Here is a 17,193-nt window from a genome sequence, read left to right on the forward strand (position 1 = left end):
AAAGTTATAATTTCTGACATTGTGGGCCTTTGCTGGCATGTTAAGAGGATGAGGTGAAACACCTGTTATAAAACTCCATCTGGGCTCAACAAAGCTTGATAAGCCAGCTAGCCAGGAGGCACTGGCAGCCATTTTCAGGACTTTACAGGCCCACAGGTCAGTGGGCGGCAGGACCAGGTTTGGGTCTGGTCCCCCGGAATGCTGACTTGGCCTTTTGAGGGAACTGTGCTTTCCAGTTGTGGTAAGAAACTCTGCCACCCCTGCCTTCTCCCCCTCCTTTTCCTGCCTTTACTGATTGTTAGCTCTCACCAAGAGTAACAGTGGCTTCTGGTTGGTGCAGCGTGTTCTACTAGAGAAGAAAGGGCCCTGGAAAAGACGGAACCCATAACAGAGGAAATGGAGGATCCAGGACACCCAGAAGGAATAAATGGTAAAACAAACAAACAAACAAACAAACCCTCAGTAAAGAACACAGAGCAGAGGCAAGGAGGAGGTGCAGAGTACTGTAAAGGATGGAACAATACACTTCATGACTGGGGTGCCGTGGACCCCAGGAAGCTGACTGTTGACAGGAGTTAAACCTGATAGCTTCTCAAGGGCCAAGCCGCACGTGTGGGGAATGAATGGTCCAGCCAGACATTAACGCATATTTCCTGGAGAAAGCAAATCCCAAGTATGTGGTGTGTTTGTGCCCTTGTTAGGCAAGTCCCGAGTGAGTTGCACAAATGTGCTGACTTCCGAGGATTTAGCAAGAACAATAACTTGGGTCACTGGGACTTGAAGCGGATATGAGCTATAAGGAAAGACAAAAATAAATGCTTCTGTGCAGAGGAGGAAGGAGTCTAGGGGAGCTGACTACACTTCACTCGTGGTTTACAAATCTACAAATCCATTCATTCAAACCATCAAAAGCCTTTCCTGACTGTGGAAGTTACCTAATAATTCCTGAAGTGATGGATTAGGTCTGCAAGTGTTCCCTGGCTTTGCCTTCCTTACCATCTCTCCTAGACCAGTTCTATACTTCTCCCCATGTTCTTCCTTCCCTAAGCATGTGTACTTCTCTGTAAATGCTAAAATGCCCTTGCTGTCCTCTCCTCTGGACTTTGCCTACCACTGTGTGAGAGGGCCCAGCCTCCAGGCCTCTGGGCCAACCTGGTGCCATTTCACAAAGCTGAGTTCAGTGACCTTTGGCTCCTTGGAGAGCTGGTCTGCAGTCAAAAGGGCCTCTGGCATGGCCCTCCTCCCAGAGTGGAATTCCAAGGCCAAAATCAGAGGGCTGGTCCCATCTTAGTTACAGGAAAGACCAGACGGCACACATAGGAGAAGGATGTTGTTTTGCAAGGGAGTCAATGTTACAGAGCTACAATGTTAACAAAGTAAGTGGTACTGTAAAGAGTGTACTCAAGCAGAGGGGGACTAGAAGTTGGGAGAAGTAGACAGCACGGTCATGAGGGTCTGTACTGGAAAGGCATGGATGAGTTAGAGGATTGGAGTTGGAGGGACAGTGATGAGAAAGAGTGGACCATCCTACTCAATAACTGAGAAACTCTCAAGTTCTAAGGAGCAGGAAGTCCCTTTTAGACAAAATTAACACAAGAGCTTGAGCCAAGGTGACCAGGAAAAGAACAGTTACAGGAATGGACATGGGAGAGTCTGAGGGAAAGTTGTTTTGGGAGGAAGATAAGGAGCCTGAGCTGCTACCAGAAGCCCATGAGGATATACCCTACAGACTGTTGGAAATGACAGCCTGAACTGAAGATTGAGCTTCGGGCTAACTCTCCGTATATAAGGTGAGTGCACTCTGGGTTCAAATTCCAGCTGTGCCTTTCATGAGCTGCATGACCTTGATTGGATATTTGATGTCTCTGTGCCTTAGGTTTCCCCAGCTATAAAGGTGGGCATAATAACATCTATCCCCTTAGAGCTGCTATTAGGGTTAAATGAGGTAATCCATATGAAGCACTTAAACAATGCCTGGCACATAGTAACTGCTCAGTAAATGTTAGGTACTATTACTACCATGATTATTTTGTAGTCGTCCTTACAAAGGTCCCACCTAAAGTCATGGGGCCAAAAGACAGTGGTCTGGAGATCGAGCCTTGAAGGATGTGTTCATTAAAGCATTATATTTACATCATGTTCATTTTTTTCCTCCAAGATTCCTTCTTTGAACGTGAACTTCCAGGCTTGGTTCCTGGGGTGTGTGTGAAAAATCTGGTGAAGATTTTTGATACCTACAGCAGACCAGCTGTGGACCGTCTTAACATTACCTTCTATGAGAACCAGATCACAGCATTCTTAGGTCACAATGGAGCAGGAAAGACCACCACCTTGTGAGTTTTCAGGCAAAGAGCCTGGATTGCTCTTCTGTCCTATCATTTTCTGGCTCGTTCTGCCTCATTAGCTGCAGTCTACTCTTTTCCATCGAGTGTTAGTGACAAAAATGTACTATGCATTTGTGTCTGAAGAATGTGTAAAGCACACTGCAGGATTCAGAGCTCATTCATGTATGTTGTTTTATTTGATCCTCACAAGAAGTGGGAGAGAGAGTTGAAGTGAGTTTACTGCCCCCTTTGTGTGCTGGGAAAGTGGACATCTAGAGAGTAGAACTGACTTTCTGGGGTCATCGACTTGAGGGCAAGAGGCAGGTTTTTTCAGCTGTCTGGTCTCTCACACTGTAAGCCTGTCGGCACATCCCACCCTCTCCAGAGTTAGCACCATCAGTGATGGTGCTAAAGTCACAGCCATCACCATCACATGCCCTTGGTCCATAGAGAACTACTTATTTTCAAAGAGGATTCTTTAACCTACCTGTTTTGGAGAAAGTAAAAAGGGTGTGCTCGATAGAGGGGCCTGTGAGGTAACACCCGGCAACTGAAGATAAAATTCAGGAAGGTGCAAGCTCTGCGCAGAAAGGTCTGGAAGCTCCCCTAGCTTTTTAAGGGCCCAGAGCGCCATCTGCTGAGAAGGAGAACATGGCTAGCTAAGGTGTCCTAAGGAGCAGAAGAGGCAGCCCTCTCAAGGGGCAGGGAAATCCTGTGTTACACGGTCTTCCAGTCCTATGACCTCTTCCAGAGTGCCAGGAAGGAACAGCAGTATACACCCTACGTTGGAATGTTCTCTGAGGGAGGTTCAGTGTGAATGGAATGTGGGGCTGGTGCCATTACATTTGGTTCTGTTTCCCTCTAGCGGTTGATCAACAGAGATTTCAGCTTCTAAGTACAAGTTCAGGTAACCTGAGATTGTATCTGAACTCAGGGAGGGGAGCTGGCTGGGCCAGGCAGCGCTAAATTCAACTGACTGCTCACCTTGTTGACTGATACCTTCAGAAGGCCCAGAGCACCACCCAAGACCTCAGGGCTTCTCACAGCGAACACAGTACTGCATCAACTGCTCAAATGCCACTTCCCCTGGGGCCTGAAACACACTGTTCAGTAAGAACAGTCCTAATACTTTCGAGTTTTACTTTATGCTGGCCTGGCACGGTTCTCAGTGCTTTACAAGTATAAACTCATTTAACCCTCACAACAAACTCCTGAGGTGTGGGCATTATTTCCCATTTTACAAAAAAAAAAGGCCAAAGTGGGTATCGAGCTTTTTGTTTTGAATCCAGAAATGATATTGTTGGTAGTAATTCCTCTGCCTGCCTTCAATCACTTCATCAACAAATACATATTGAAGGACTGAGCTGTCATTAAGACCCTCTACTATGCTTCATAATCATGATACCAGGCACTGTACTGACCTATGCTCTGCACACCTTCCATTGTGCCCTACAGCACCAGGCTGTGATTACTGAGCTGGACAGGGTTGTTCTGTAGGGAATGTTGTCTGCTGGGAACCCTGAGGACCCATCAGGGCCTGCCTGGGGCCCTAGGAATTAAATAGAAGCAGAAGGGCAGATGTGGACATCCGCAGTAGGAGCTGGATATACACACTGCTTCTAACGCCTGTCTGGGAAATTGTTGGTCCCCACAGCTGATCGTGGTTTGGGTTCAACTGAGAGTCAAGGCAGAAATCACTTTTAGAGTCCTCAGCAGCTCTGGAGTCTGGGGCTGCTAAAGGTCATCTTTTCTGCCACTGACTCCTGCATTTGGCAGGTCAATCCTGACGGGTCTGTTGCCACCAACATCAGGGACAGTGCTCGTTGGGGGAAAGGACATTGAAACCAGCCTGGATGAAGTCCGGCAGAGTCTTGGCATGTGTCCGCAGCACAACATCCTGTTCCACCAGTAAGTAGAACAGGAACGGAGACCCTCTCCATTCCTTATTCCCACCCTGCCCCCCCCCCCCCAACACACATGTTCTCTAGGCCTGAGCTCAAGGATGCCAGTATGGGGGCCAGGAGGCAGTATTCTTGTTTGCTTTCCCCCTGTTCAAGGTCCTTGGTCCTGCTTGCTATGAGAGGTGTCCTTCAGAAAGTCAGACTGTGCCTCTGGCACTGGGAGTAGAGGTCTACCCCCTCAGAAGAGTAATGCCCCCCACTCTCTGACAGATGCCCCTCACTCACCCTGAAATACTCCTTCTCAGGGACCAAGAGAGGAGACCATTGTTCCTTTTTCTCTCTTAAGCCAGGCACTAAAAACTGACTTTTCAAGAGGCTTTTCAGTTGCTTTTCCCCAGAACTTTTATTTATTATTTAAAAGGTGATATATGGAGTGCCTGGGTGGCTTTGTCAGTTAAACATCTACCTTTGGCTCCATTCATGATCCTGGAGTCCTAGAATTGAGCCCCGCGTCAGGCTCCCTGCTCAGCGGTAGGCCTCTGCTCCCTCTCCCACTCCCCCTGTTCATGTTCCCTCTCTCACTGTCTCTGTCTCTGTCAAATAAATGGATAGAAATCTTTAAAAGAAAAAATAGGAAAGAAAGGAAGGGAGGAAATATACAGATTAAAAGAAGAAAATAGAATTCACCTGTCATTTCACCATCCAGAGATAACCATGGTTCACACCTTGGTATATGATTTTTCAGAACTTTCTCCTATGCGTGTATACATATATTATTTAACATTATAAAGGAGAGTAAAGCTCTGCATACAATTTTGTAATCGGCCATTTTTAATGCAATTGTGTTTTTTTTCACTCAAGATATGAACATTTTCATGTTATCATATATTCTTCAATAAAGTAATTCTTGTTTATATACTACACCATTGTATAAATGTACTGTCCTCTCTTATTAGATATTTAACAGGATCTGGGTTTTGTTTTGTTTTGTATTATTATTATTTTTAAAAAATATTTTTTTAATTTATTTGACAGAGAGAGAGAGATCACAAGTAGGCAGAGAGGCAGGCAGAGAGAGGGGGAAGCAGGCTCCCCGCCGAGCAGAGAGCCCAATGCAGGACTTGATCCCAGGACCCTGAGATCATGACCTGAGCTGCAGGCAGAGGCTTTAACTCACTGAGCCACCCAGGCGCCCCTTGTTTTTTATTATTAACAACACCACAATGAACATCTTCATTGCTAAAACTTTGTGCTCATCCTTACTTATTCCTGTAAGGTGAATCATTAGAGGTGGAACTGCTGAACCCATTGCCTCTCTCACTGCCCTGTCCCCTAGCCTCACAGTGGCTGAACACATCCTGTTCTATGCCCAGCTGAAAGGGAAGTCTTGGGAGGAGGCCCAGCTGGAGATGGAAGCCATGTTGGAGGACACAGGCCTCCACCACAAGAGGAACGAAGAAGCGCAGGATCTATCAGGTGCTTGGTATTGGAAAAAGAGAGGGCTACGGATGGCAAATCCGTTGTCTTCCAGGACACCGACAGAAGGGGAGGCTTCTAAGAAACCTCCTAAGAGCAGGAGCACGTCTCTAAAGTTACTCTGTGCACCTTAGAGGAACCCACCTCTGGATCATTTCCCTCACAGAACCCCACTATCTTGTAGCAGCCTAGGCTATATTTGTTCTGATGTTCGTGGGTTTGAACTAAGATGTGAGAATAGCCTTTAAATGGTCTTATCTGTTCCTGCACTTCTGCATTTCTTGCCTTTTCTGCATTTAAAGAGGCCTGCACACCACTAGATTTTGAACACCGTATAAACATCTAAGGAGGCAGCATCAAGCTGCTGCTGGATTTAAGGCACGGTCCCCCTTATGCCACCAGCCCTGGGCCTTTCCCCTCCTGTCCTCCACGGCCCTTGTGACCCTGTTGCCTTGTGTCAAACTCTAGGTGGCATGCAGAGGAAGCTGTCTGTTGCCATTGCCTTTGTGGGAGGTGCCAAGGTTGTCATTCTGGATGAGCCCACCTCCGGAGTGGACCCCTACTCGCGACGCTCAATTTGGGACCTGCTCTTGAAGTATCGCTCAGGTAATGGCCACTGCTCGGTGCTCTGAGCTCTCATGGTGCCTTTGTCTGTGACCCTGGCTCTCACCATGGTGCTTTGCACCTGAGCATACTTAATAGCCATGACTATACTCTGACGGGGTGTGGCCAGTGACCTGAGTGAGCCAGAGTCCCACGGAAGCCTCCTGAAATGTTTACACCAATAGAGACAGGAAGTCACTGATGGAGCAGCCTACTTCCCTAAATATTCTAAAAGGTTCTCTCAACCTGCAGCCCCTCTGTCTGGAGCAAGGTATGTAGCTCTAGGTGAAACTCCTCTTTGACTAAAAAGATGCAAGTCACATGCAGACATCCCAGGAAACTCCGTGGCTGTCAGAAGGTCACTCAGGACCAGGTGTGAGGATGGCATGCACATGTCCAGTGCTCCAGAGGACTACAGCAGATAGCAGTGTCTCAGAGTGGGCCATGCTTCCCTCTCTCTCAACACCTTCTGACTGGAGGAGGCAGGTCCAGAAAGATGGCAGGCAGAGCTCAGAGGGCCTATGAACGTGATGGCATGGCTCAATCCCACGGTCAGTTTGCCATCCTGGCATCCTCATTACTGTTTTCTTCTAAGGACATCTCCCATTAGTTTCAAAGTATGTGTGTGTTCTTTGCAAAGACTGTAAGTGCAGTGCGTAATGATCCAGAGAGTATATTATGGCACTCAATACATGCTGACTGTAATAAATATGTCCCCTACACAGTGATTTATTGGAGGCAGGTCCAAAGTTAGAAGAGGTACTGTATGTGACAGTGCTTGACAGCATGCAGGATGCTAGAAAATGTTAGCTGTTGTCGTTATTATTCTAGTATTCTGGACTTTGCTGCCGAATACTCTTTTTTATTGATCCACTTCGAGTTTTCATGCCCATGTCACAGAGAGATTGTTCTACATCCTTTTCCCTCCAGCCCTGCCTGGGCCTGTCTGGTGATCCCCTGACCTCTGCCTTTGCAGGCAGAACCATCATCATGTCCACTCACCACATGGATGAGGCCGACCTCCTCGGGGACCGCATTGCCATCATTTCCCAGGGAAGGCTCTACTGCTCAGGCACCCCGCTCTTCCTGAAGAACTGCTTCGGCACGGGCTTCTACTTAACCCTGGTGCGCAAGATGAAAAACATCCAGAGCCAAAGAACAGACTATGAGGTATGTGTGTGCCCAGGGCAAGAGCCTGTGTTGGGTTAGGAGAAATGCACGGTGTGGTGATGCTGTCCCTGGCATCTCTCCCCCAGTCGGGCTCTAGTGGCCAGGATCAACCTCCTTGTTCCTGAAGCTCTTGGCAGGTTTTGAGAAATGGATATTCTGAACCTTCCTACAGAGATGCTTTACCCCACATGACACAAGCTGAGATTATGGTACTCTAGAACGCAGCATACTCATGTGGCATGCAGCCACAGAAATGTCTCAGGCTGCAAGGTGGCATGCTGGGAATCCGAGAGTGGCTACTGAAGCCTCCTGTGTTTCATTCCAAAGCTTATGCTCCCTAACTAAACCCAAAGTCCACTGGGAAATGAAAGCCAAGGAAAGGCGTTCGTGGGAACTATATAACCTGAAAATGATAGAGCCAGACAATACCCATTAGCAGAGACCCCCTCAGCATTGTCAGGAGACCAGGTTTGGGTCTGGATAGCTGAAAGGTGGACTGTGTCATCACAGGCAAATTCCTTAATTGCTTGTCATTGTTGGTTTCTTCGCACATAGTAAAGGAAACCGATCAGTTCAGCTTCTGCTTGCCAGGGACATGGAGACGATAAGTGAGAGAAAGCATTATGAATGCCTTCTGGCCTCCTGGAGACCAGGCACTGTTCCTGTTGGGAGTGGTCAGGCTGGTTACTTTGTAGCAGGACCTAGGCCTCTGGCTGCCATAGTATAAGGGTCAGGCTGCCTCCAGGTTTTCCTGTTCTGGGTAGACTTCCATAGGAGAGTGTGCATTCACAGGGTCAGAGGAGCAAAACATCTTGCATAGGCCACCTACAGCTGTCGTAAGATAATGACAAGCCAGGGGTGCCTTTCAGGTGCTGTTACTCTCTGTGCCTGACTCATACACTCACCAGGATAAAATCAAATAGCCACACCCTCAGAGTGCTCACCTGAAGTAATATATTAAAATATGAGGGAGAGGGGCAAAATCTGTTGACCACTTTTGGCAGCAAGAAACAAACAGGGTGCAGGATGCTTGGGTGGCTCAGTTGGTTGAGCGGCTGCCTTCGGCTCAGGTCATGATCCCAGCAACCTGGGATCGAGTCCCGCATCGGGCTCCTTGCTCAGCAGGAGCCTGCTTCGCCCTCTGCCTCTGCCTGTCACTCTGTCTGCCTGTGCTTGCTCTCTCTCTCTCTCTCTCTCTCTCTCTCTAATAAATAAATAAAATCTTTAAAAGAAAAAGAAACAAACGAGGTGCGGTGAGGAAGGCATTTGGCCTCAGGGAGATGCTGTTGTTCAAGTGACTGACGCCTGTCTGTTGTAGGGGAACTGCAGCTGTGCGTCTGAGGGTTTCTCGAGCAGGTGTCCAGCCCACATAGATGAGATAACTCCGGAACAAGTCTTGGATGGTAGGTCCTGGGGTAGGCTGTGTCTTGGTTCTTGTTTGGCGATCATCTCTTGATATGGTTGGGTGTGTCCTGTTGTCAAACATAATGGGAGAAAAGAGAACACTCTGTGTATTTCTCAAGCCCATGGTCATGAAGTTGCTCATCTTTCCCTTTGACCTTCTCTTCCATTCCCAAAGAGACTTTAAAGTCCTGGGCCTAAGGGCCTCCTCCCTTAATTGATGAATCCAGTCTTTGTTCACTGCTTGTCAGTGGCCCATGTTAAGCCTCCCTTCCTGTGTCCTTCTGTCCTGGTTCCAAGCAGCATTACTTAAGTATGGGGAGAAGGGCTACTGTAGGTCCCAGATGAGGCCCTCGGGTGAAGCCATGATGACAGATGGCTCTCAGAGTGAACTTTTCCAGAGAGTCGGACTGCACAGAGTAGACACCAAGTCACGCATCCTTGTTACACGCCTGACTTTCCCCTCGGTATCCCAACTTCCTAACAGTTCTCTCTTGAGTAAGGGTGCATTAAACCTCGTCAGGGGCAACTCCAGGAGATGCTGAAGAGGCTCTCGCTGGAAGCACTCATCCTACAGGATCTGAGCTCAGGGACCCAGAGTGCTTGCCAACAACTCTTGCTGTCTTCCATGAAGGCCAACTTCCATCCAACATCTGGGATGTCTTTGCAAATGGAAGACCACACACCCCATATCCCTAAAAAGGAGCAAAATGAGACCCGTGTACTACCCCAGGTTGATGATGGGACGGTGGAGGAACTATCTGCTTAGCAAAGAAAATACAGAGTTCTCTATTTAGCACAATTTTTTTTTTCTAAATCTGGAGAATTTCTAAAACTGAAGTCTGGTGAAAGAGGAAAACTAGACACTATTTATATACCATGCTTGAAATTTGAGGGAAAATGCCCAGGTCTGCATCACATTCCCTCTCTTACCCACTCTTTGCATGGACAGAACCTGCGGCACCCAGGAACACATCCTTTCAGGGTGACAGCTCTGTGTCTTTTCCCTAGTCTGCCTTGCTGTGGGTCTTTCCCTGCTCACTGAAATTCCCTCCCAGGACGAATCATGGTCAAGACATGGATAGTTTTTAAAAACCAATACAGGAATGTACCAAAATCAAGTTGAAAATAGGGCCTGCCGGCTAAAGTAATTTTTTAAAATATTCTTTTATTTCTAAACAAATGTCTATTTATTTATTTATTTATTTTACTATAAGAGGGATGCTGTGAACCATAGGAAGGAACACAGTAAGTCATTATGCCCCAAATAAGAGAAAGAAGATCATTCTGCTCCCCAGTTAGTTCCTCACAAGGCTTTTCCCTCTCGCACAACCATCCACCACACACACATGTAGACCTCCCTGCCAGGCACTACAAGCCTGCTGCCCTCCAGGACTCCCTCTGGAAGGCTGACACACACGACTAAGACACAATTCCTGGGAATCCAGCAGCTTCAGCTCGATTTCCTTCCTCAGAGAACAATGCGCATGACCCCTGGAGAGCTGTTTAGGGCAAAGCTGCTTCCTCACACAAGGAGCCCTCCAGCCCCTGTGTGAAGTCATCCCAGAGCTAAAGACAATTGAGTCCTCTTTGTAAATCTGACATAAAACAAGCCTTCCAGTCCAGTTAGACAGAAGGACATGTATTGAAAGCCATGAAATCCCTCCACATGGGTCATTTTTAAAACAAAGGAAGCAAAGAACCCACCAGGTGGCCTTAATTGAGAGGACTGCTTGGCAGAAATGCATGAAACCTGGGTTCTGAGTCCCTAGAATCCCTCTCCCTTTGACCTGCTTTTCAAGATAATAGGGAACTGTCTCTTTACATACAAGCTTTAAAATTTTTCAATTAGATTTTTAATTTCAAAGTAATACATGCTTGTGCATAAAAATAAAAATTCTGACTGTATGAGTGTGTCGGGTAAATACTTGTTACTGGACATTTCCTCATGCCCCACGTTGTACACCCCACATTCCATCCCCCTACCCCAGTCTGACGCCACAGCTTCCTGCTCCCCTTCATTGTTTCCTGGATCAGGGTGTTAAGGTTGGTTACTTTGTTAGTTGGAACAGGCAGGTGCAGTCTCAAGGGAAATGGCTTATTCCTTCGAAGAATTAGACCAAGCACTGGTGTGTGATTTAGGAGGGCGAGTTCTTCTCCGGCTTGGGCACCAGTCCCAGGTATGCATCTTGGGCAAGTGACCTATAGCTTAGGCCAGACAAGGAAAATGAAAGCAACTTTGACTTAACCTTCAAGCCTGTGTTGAATTAAAATGGGCAACAATAATGATAAGAACTTTCTTACTAGAGATGATGTTCATGATTAAGATAGCAGCTAATATTTACCTAGGCACCAGACATGTTATTCTAAGTGCTGTGTGGGTATTAACTCATCCAGTCCTCATAAATAATAAATAAGAGTAAAGTGAGTGGGTGCCCCTGTTTTCCCCTTTGAACAGATTAAAAAAGAAAAAAAACTGCTTGATGTTACATAGTTTGCAAGGGACAGAACATTTGATTGCACGAAGGAGAAAACTAGCAGAGGAGCATTGCATGACCTCCCCAAGTTTCCCTGACTGGTTAGTGGGGAGTGCTGTGGCTTCCCTTTCCCTCTCCCTCTCAGTGCCCTTCACAGGGCCAAATAAGCCAAAACAGACTGCGGCGGCATTAGTCCTCCGCAGGAGTCACTACTGAGGAATGAAATGCTCCTTCCTCAAATGGGAAGTGGAAGAAAGTAGGGGATGTGAGCAGGCTCACAGTCTCCCAGGTTCAGTTCTGGAAGACAGAGTTGATGTCAGTCACTCTCTCTCTCTCTCTCTTTTTTTTTTTTTTTTTTGTCCTAGGAGATGTGAATGAGCTGATGGATATGATACAACACCATGTTCCAGAGGCAAAGCTGGTGGAATGCATTGGTCAAGAACTTATCTTCCTTCTTCCAAATAAGAATTTCAAGCAGAGAGCATATGCCAGCCTTTTCAGAGAGCTAGAAGACACACTAGCCGACCTGGGGCTCAGCAGTTTTGGAATTTCTGACACTCCCCTGGAAGAGGTAAGCCAGAGATCCCAGCTGGTTTCCATCAGGAAGCAGAAAAGGAGCTTCTTTGCAGAAGTCGAATACTAGGGGGACGTTTCATGAGGGCCAAAAGCCGTAACTCCCCACCCAGGTACAGCAGCTAGTTTCATTTTTGGCTCACTCCCTCATGCCTCTGTCCATACAGAAACAGATTTCAAGTGGCTGAGGTCCCTGTGTGCATACACTTTTATATTGCCAGAAGACCGTGTTCTTAGATAAATCACAACATATTTTCCTTCCATTAGGAAGTAGTACCCAACAAAACTGAGCTAGGGTTAGATTTTTTTCTGAGAATGGAATGCCTAAACCAAATGTTCTCTTTTTCCTTTTTTGACAGATTTTTCTGAAGGTCACGGAGGATTCTGATTCAGGACCTCTGTTTGCTGGTATGGTTCCAGAGTCTGTTCCCTCACCATACTCCCCAAGCTCTGTATTGAAAATCGAAGGAAAATTTTATGAAACAACAAAGCAGGAAATTCTCCTCCATTGTATTTGTCTGAACCCCCAATATCACACATTCTGCATTCTTAGTTCCTTTAAATGACAGAAGAATGACAAGTGGAATTAGATCTGGGTGGAAAGACTCTAGATGAATCAGGATTCTTAAGGAGGTCAGGCTGGGAGCTTCACCACCCCGAAGCTTCTCATCCCACTTTCGGGTCTCCTATACCTGCCACCTAACCGTCCTCATCTACTCTTCTTATCTCCACCAGGCCTCTGATCCACTCCTGTCTGCATGAGTGACAGCCCACAGAGTCCCTAGAGATAATGGTGACAGTGAATACAACCCAGATGCCAGCTGGAATCTTCTGGCCTCTTTAAGAAAGAGATAAAATTATTCTGAACCTTCATTTAGTGCCCTGTGGAAACTTGCCACTGTGGAAGTCATAACTTCTGTGGATTTGGGGGTCTCTCTTCTACATGTGTGAGCCCAGGCACCAACTAGCCCCTCCTGTGATTTCTACCAAAACCCCAGTGGCACACAAAGCCTTCATGAGTGAGTTTACTGTGAAGCATAGGGTATAGGGAGAGGGACATACAGGCCCTCTTTTACATACAGGCCCTCTATTCTTCCGATAGAATAAAAGGCATCCACCCACACTGATAAAATCCTCTGTCTGGCTCCTCTCTCTCCATTCTGTTTTCCTCTCTCCTGTTCACGGGCAAAGCTGTATGCCATTCTCCTTCAATGCCTTGGGCTCCTGCTACTGGTTACCTTTTTCTACCCAGTATAGTAACCTCATAGTATTTTCCTGTGCAAAGACAGTTTCCTCCCTGTGAAGTTTCTGATGCCAACTCTTAAGATATATGGTTTTCATCTTGCTTCATAAGTGGTCCCAGATGTCTGTTTAGCAATAATGCCTAGAACTACCAGTGGTCAAATACACCAGCCCAAATGTGCTACCTGGCCCAGGTGAGTTGTGTGGTGGCCAGAAGAAGCAGGAATCCTGACAGAGTGCAGAGGGAAGGGCAGTCTGCCGGAGAGGGCAGGGGCAACTCACCATGGGACCCAGGTGTTCTTTCCAGCTTTAAAGACACAGAAATGGAATTTTCCCAGGTCACCCAAAGACGAAGGCTTACATTAACCAAGACCAGGATGAAAATATACAAATTTATATCAGAAGCTGTGATGTTTTCAAGAGTTGGGGATTTCATCAGCCCCAAATACTCCTTAATAGTTAGATCTTCTCAGGTGAAGAAATTGGACATCAGAAGACTGGTCAGCCTGGGCATAGAGTAGGGTGTTCCAAAGAAACATGCAGGGATCGAGGTTAAGAGTGTAGCCTCTAGAGTAAGGGAGATCTCCATAATTGGTTCCACAGTTTGCTAACTGAGTAGCTTTGGGTAAATGCTTAGTGTATTTGTACCTCAGATTCCTCATCTGCAAAATGGGGCAAATAATAGTACCCAACTTTTAGGATTATTCAGTTGAATGAGTTAATATGTGCCAAGTTTTAACACAGTATGTGATTTCTGATTAAGATTAAGCAACATCCTAATTTACAAATCATCTTTTACCTCAAAATTTTTAGCCCTTTATACTTCATAGAGCATGTAACATCCATTGTTTTGATTGTCACTATAATTGCATGAGGCCGCTAAGACAGGGGTTAGCCCCATCTGGGGGAAACTGAGCTCACACAGATTGGATGACTTGCTTTGAAGTCAAACAGGCTTCTGAGTCTTACTTCCTGGCTTTAGCTCTCAAACTAGGACCAAGTCCACACTCTCACTGCCTCCCATTTTTCTTTCTTTCTTTCTTTTTTTTTTTAAGATTTTATTTATTTATTTGACAGATAGAGATCACAAGTAGGCGGAGAGGCAGGCAGAGAGAGAGAGGAGGAGGCAGGTTCCCTGCTGAGCAGAGAGCCCGATGTGGGGCTCGATCCCAGGACCCTGGGACCATGACCTGAGCCGAAGGCAGAGGCTTTAACCCACTGAGCCACCCAGGCGCCCCTGCCTCCCATTTTTCAGATGGCTAAATGTGTATTTTAATTGGCTCAGTTTTAGAGGATGACACTTTCTGATCTTATCTCCAAAGTCTGAAGGAACTTGTAGCTATCCATTGGGGTACCAAGTTTCAAGGTACCAAAAGGCTCAGTGTGGCCTCTAAAGGGGTGGCTCACAGCCACTGACCACTAGAAGGCAGCAGGAAGCCAGGAACAAATACGGTTCTGACTGCCCTCCACTGGCACCCTCAGCTCTTGCCTCCACAGTGGTCTCCAGTCTGGATGGGCCATCAGAGAGCAAAGCTCATGGGATCCTACCAGAAGAAGGGCCAACCACAGCACACAACACATCTGAGCTCACGGGGCACCTTAGTGACTCTGTCAGTTAAGCACCCAACTCTTGGTTTCAGCTGGGGTGATGATCTCACAGTAGTGTGATCTAGAGCCCTGCATTGGGTTGCCTACTTAGCAGGGAGTCTGCTTCTTCTCTCCCTCTCCTTCTTCCCCTCTTCTGCTCATACTCTCTCACCCTCTCTTTAAAATAAATCCCATCTTGGAGCGCCTGGTGGCTCAGTTGGTTAAGTGACTGCCTTCAGCCCAGGTCATGATCCTGGAGTCCCTGGATTGAGTCCTGAGTCGGCCTCCCTGCTCAGCAGGGAGGCTGCTTCTCCCTCTGACCCTACCCCCTCTCATGCTCTCTCTCTCTCTCTCATGCTCTCTCTCTGTCGAATAAATAAATAAAATCTTACCAAAAAATAAAATAAATCTTAAAAAAAAATCTGACCCCAGATTAGGGAAAGGAGGCAGGAGCACTGGGGCTCTGGCACTAGGTCATGAGTGAGCCTGAGGAAGCCAGGTTGCTACATTGCAGGTGTCCATGAGTGTTAAGTGGAAGGATGACTGGGCTGACCCAACTCTCTTTGCAGCTGCCCTTGTGCTGGGGGACTTTAGGACAGGTTAGGAAAGCAGCTAGAGACCAACCAGCGGTCCTCTAGGCTCTCCCTTTATGTCAAACAACAGTTTCTACAAAATTAACATTAATCAGTGATGATGAACTATAGCTTCAACATAACTAATGACTTGTAGTGAGTAGTTCTTAAAGCATATTTACATATCAGCTCGTTTAATCCTCATAACAATCCTGTGAAATGTTTTCATTTTCATTTTACAGAGGAGAAACCTCGGATTCGGACAGTCCAATTCATGCATCTAGTAAGAGTCAGGATTCAAACCCAGGTCACCTAACTCTTAGCCTTTCCACCACTTCTCAGTGGCCTCTAAGAATTTAGAGAAAAAAAAAAATCAATTCTGACTTTTACTTAAGTCCACAGGTTACACATGAATATATTTTGCTGTTTAAAAATTCCAATAATACAAAAAAGGCTAAAATCACCCTCCTCCTTCATCCCCATCCCTTATCCAACTCTCCCCCTGCAGTGGTAACTTCTATTAATAGTTGATGGGTGTTCCATGAGAGCTTTGCTCTTATATCTGTATGTGTGTATATGTGTATAACACATAATTTGTTATATGTGATATATGTGCTCTCTAACACAAATGTGATCTTATTACACATATTGCTCTGTAACGTTGATTTTTTTTTACTTAGCTATATGTTTTAGGCCTCATTGTCAATGCATTTATATGGTCTTCTCTTTAGCTACTGTAGAGAATTTTTAAAGGATTTCAGGTAATTCTGTCTATAGATGATTTACACTAAAAAATAGAATCGTCATTTTATTTTTATTTATTTATTTTCTTTTTAGTAGGCTCCACACCCAATGTGGGGCTTAAACTCATGACCCCTGAATTTAAGAGTCATAGGCTCTGCTGACTGAGCCAGCTAGGTGCCCCCCAAAATAGAATGTTTAAAAGCATATTAACAGACCTGGCCTGATATTTTTTTGCTAATTTAAATGAAAGGGAAAACCAGAGCAGTAAGAAAATAAAGAGCACATGAAAGCCATACCCTGCAAGTACTTTTCTAAATTTATTATTTCAATCTTCCAAATCAGGTGGCACTCGACAGAAAAGAGAAAACGTCAGCCTCCAACACCCCTGGCTGGGTGCTGGAGATAAGGCCAGACAAATTCCCCAGGGCTCGGATGGCTGCTCTGCGGAACCAGCTCCTCCCCCGGGGGGCCAGCCCTCCTCAGAGCCTGAGCCTGAGCACCGTAGCCGGCTCAACACAGGGGCGCCCCTGCTCCTCCAACATGTGCAGGCGTTACTGATCAAGCGGTTCCACCACACTGTGCGCAGCCACAAGGACTTCCTGGCCCAGGTATCACTGTCGGTCCTTGCCTGCGCTTGGCTGCTGGTGGCCAAAGTCTGCCTGCCCTCTCCTGGCCTTTCCCTCCTCTCCTGGGCTTTCTCCTGTTGGAGCTTCAAACAGGGATGGGCACACTCTTTAGGTCTTGTTGGCTTTGCTTGCTCCTTGCCACCTTGATTTCGATTCTTAGTAACATAAAGATTCTTCGTGTTCGACCTGCTTAGCAGAGAAAATAATAGTGAATATGTGAAGACTGTTTTCATTTCTACAATGAAGGGTAAAGTCATATTTGCATTCATTTTTGCTGTGCCCCTACATGACCCTACATATCAACGTCATTGACCTCTTTTTTCTTTTTAGTCTTTTCTTAAATTAACTTCTTAATTTTAACTCCAGTATTATTAACCCACAGTGTTATATTAGTTTCAAGTGTACAATACGGGGAGTGATTTCTGCAATTCTGTATGTTACTCAGTGCTCATCATGACCAGCACACTCCTCAGTCCCCATCACCTATTTCACTCCCC

General features: G+C 46.3%; 1 protein-coding gene across 1 annotated transcript in view; it reads left to right on the forward strand.

The window, feature by feature from the left end:
* ABCA4 (ATP binding cassette subfamily A member 4) overlaps nucleotides 1–17,193 on the forward strand; it is a 105,055-nt gene that overhangs the window by 45,158 nt on the left and 42,704 nt on the right. Inside the window, exons 13-22 of the mRNA XM_047727670.1 lie at nucleotides 341–430; nucleotides 2,159–2,333; nucleotides 4,101–4,232; nucleotides 5,562–5,701; nucleotides 6,170–6,307; nucleotides 7,281–7,474; nucleotides 8,793–8,877; nucleotides 11,718–11,923; nucleotides 12,285–12,333; nucleotides 16,413–16,678. Coding sequence (XP_047583626.1) covers nucleotides 341–430; nucleotides 2,159–2,333; nucleotides 4,101–4,232; nucleotides 5,562–5,701; nucleotides 6,170–6,307; nucleotides 7,281–7,474; nucleotides 8,793–8,877; nucleotides 11,718–11,923; nucleotides 12,285–12,333; nucleotides 16,413–16,678 — 1,475 coding nt within the window. The remainder of the gene's footprint in view (nucleotides 1–340; nucleotides 431–2,158; nucleotides 2,334–4,100; nucleotides 4,233–5,561; nucleotides 5,702–6,169; nucleotides 6,308–7,280; nucleotides 7,475–8,792; nucleotides 8,878–11,717; nucleotides 11,924–12,284; nucleotides 12,334–16,412; nucleotides 16,679–17,193) is intronic.

This window comes from Lutra lutra, chromosome 4, assembly GCF_902655055.1.
Source record: "Lutra lutra chromosome 4, mLutLut1.2, whole genome shotgun sequence".
Classification (NCBI taxonomy): Eukaryota; Metazoa; Chordata; class Mammalia; order Carnivora; family Mustelidae; genus Lutra; species Lutra lutra.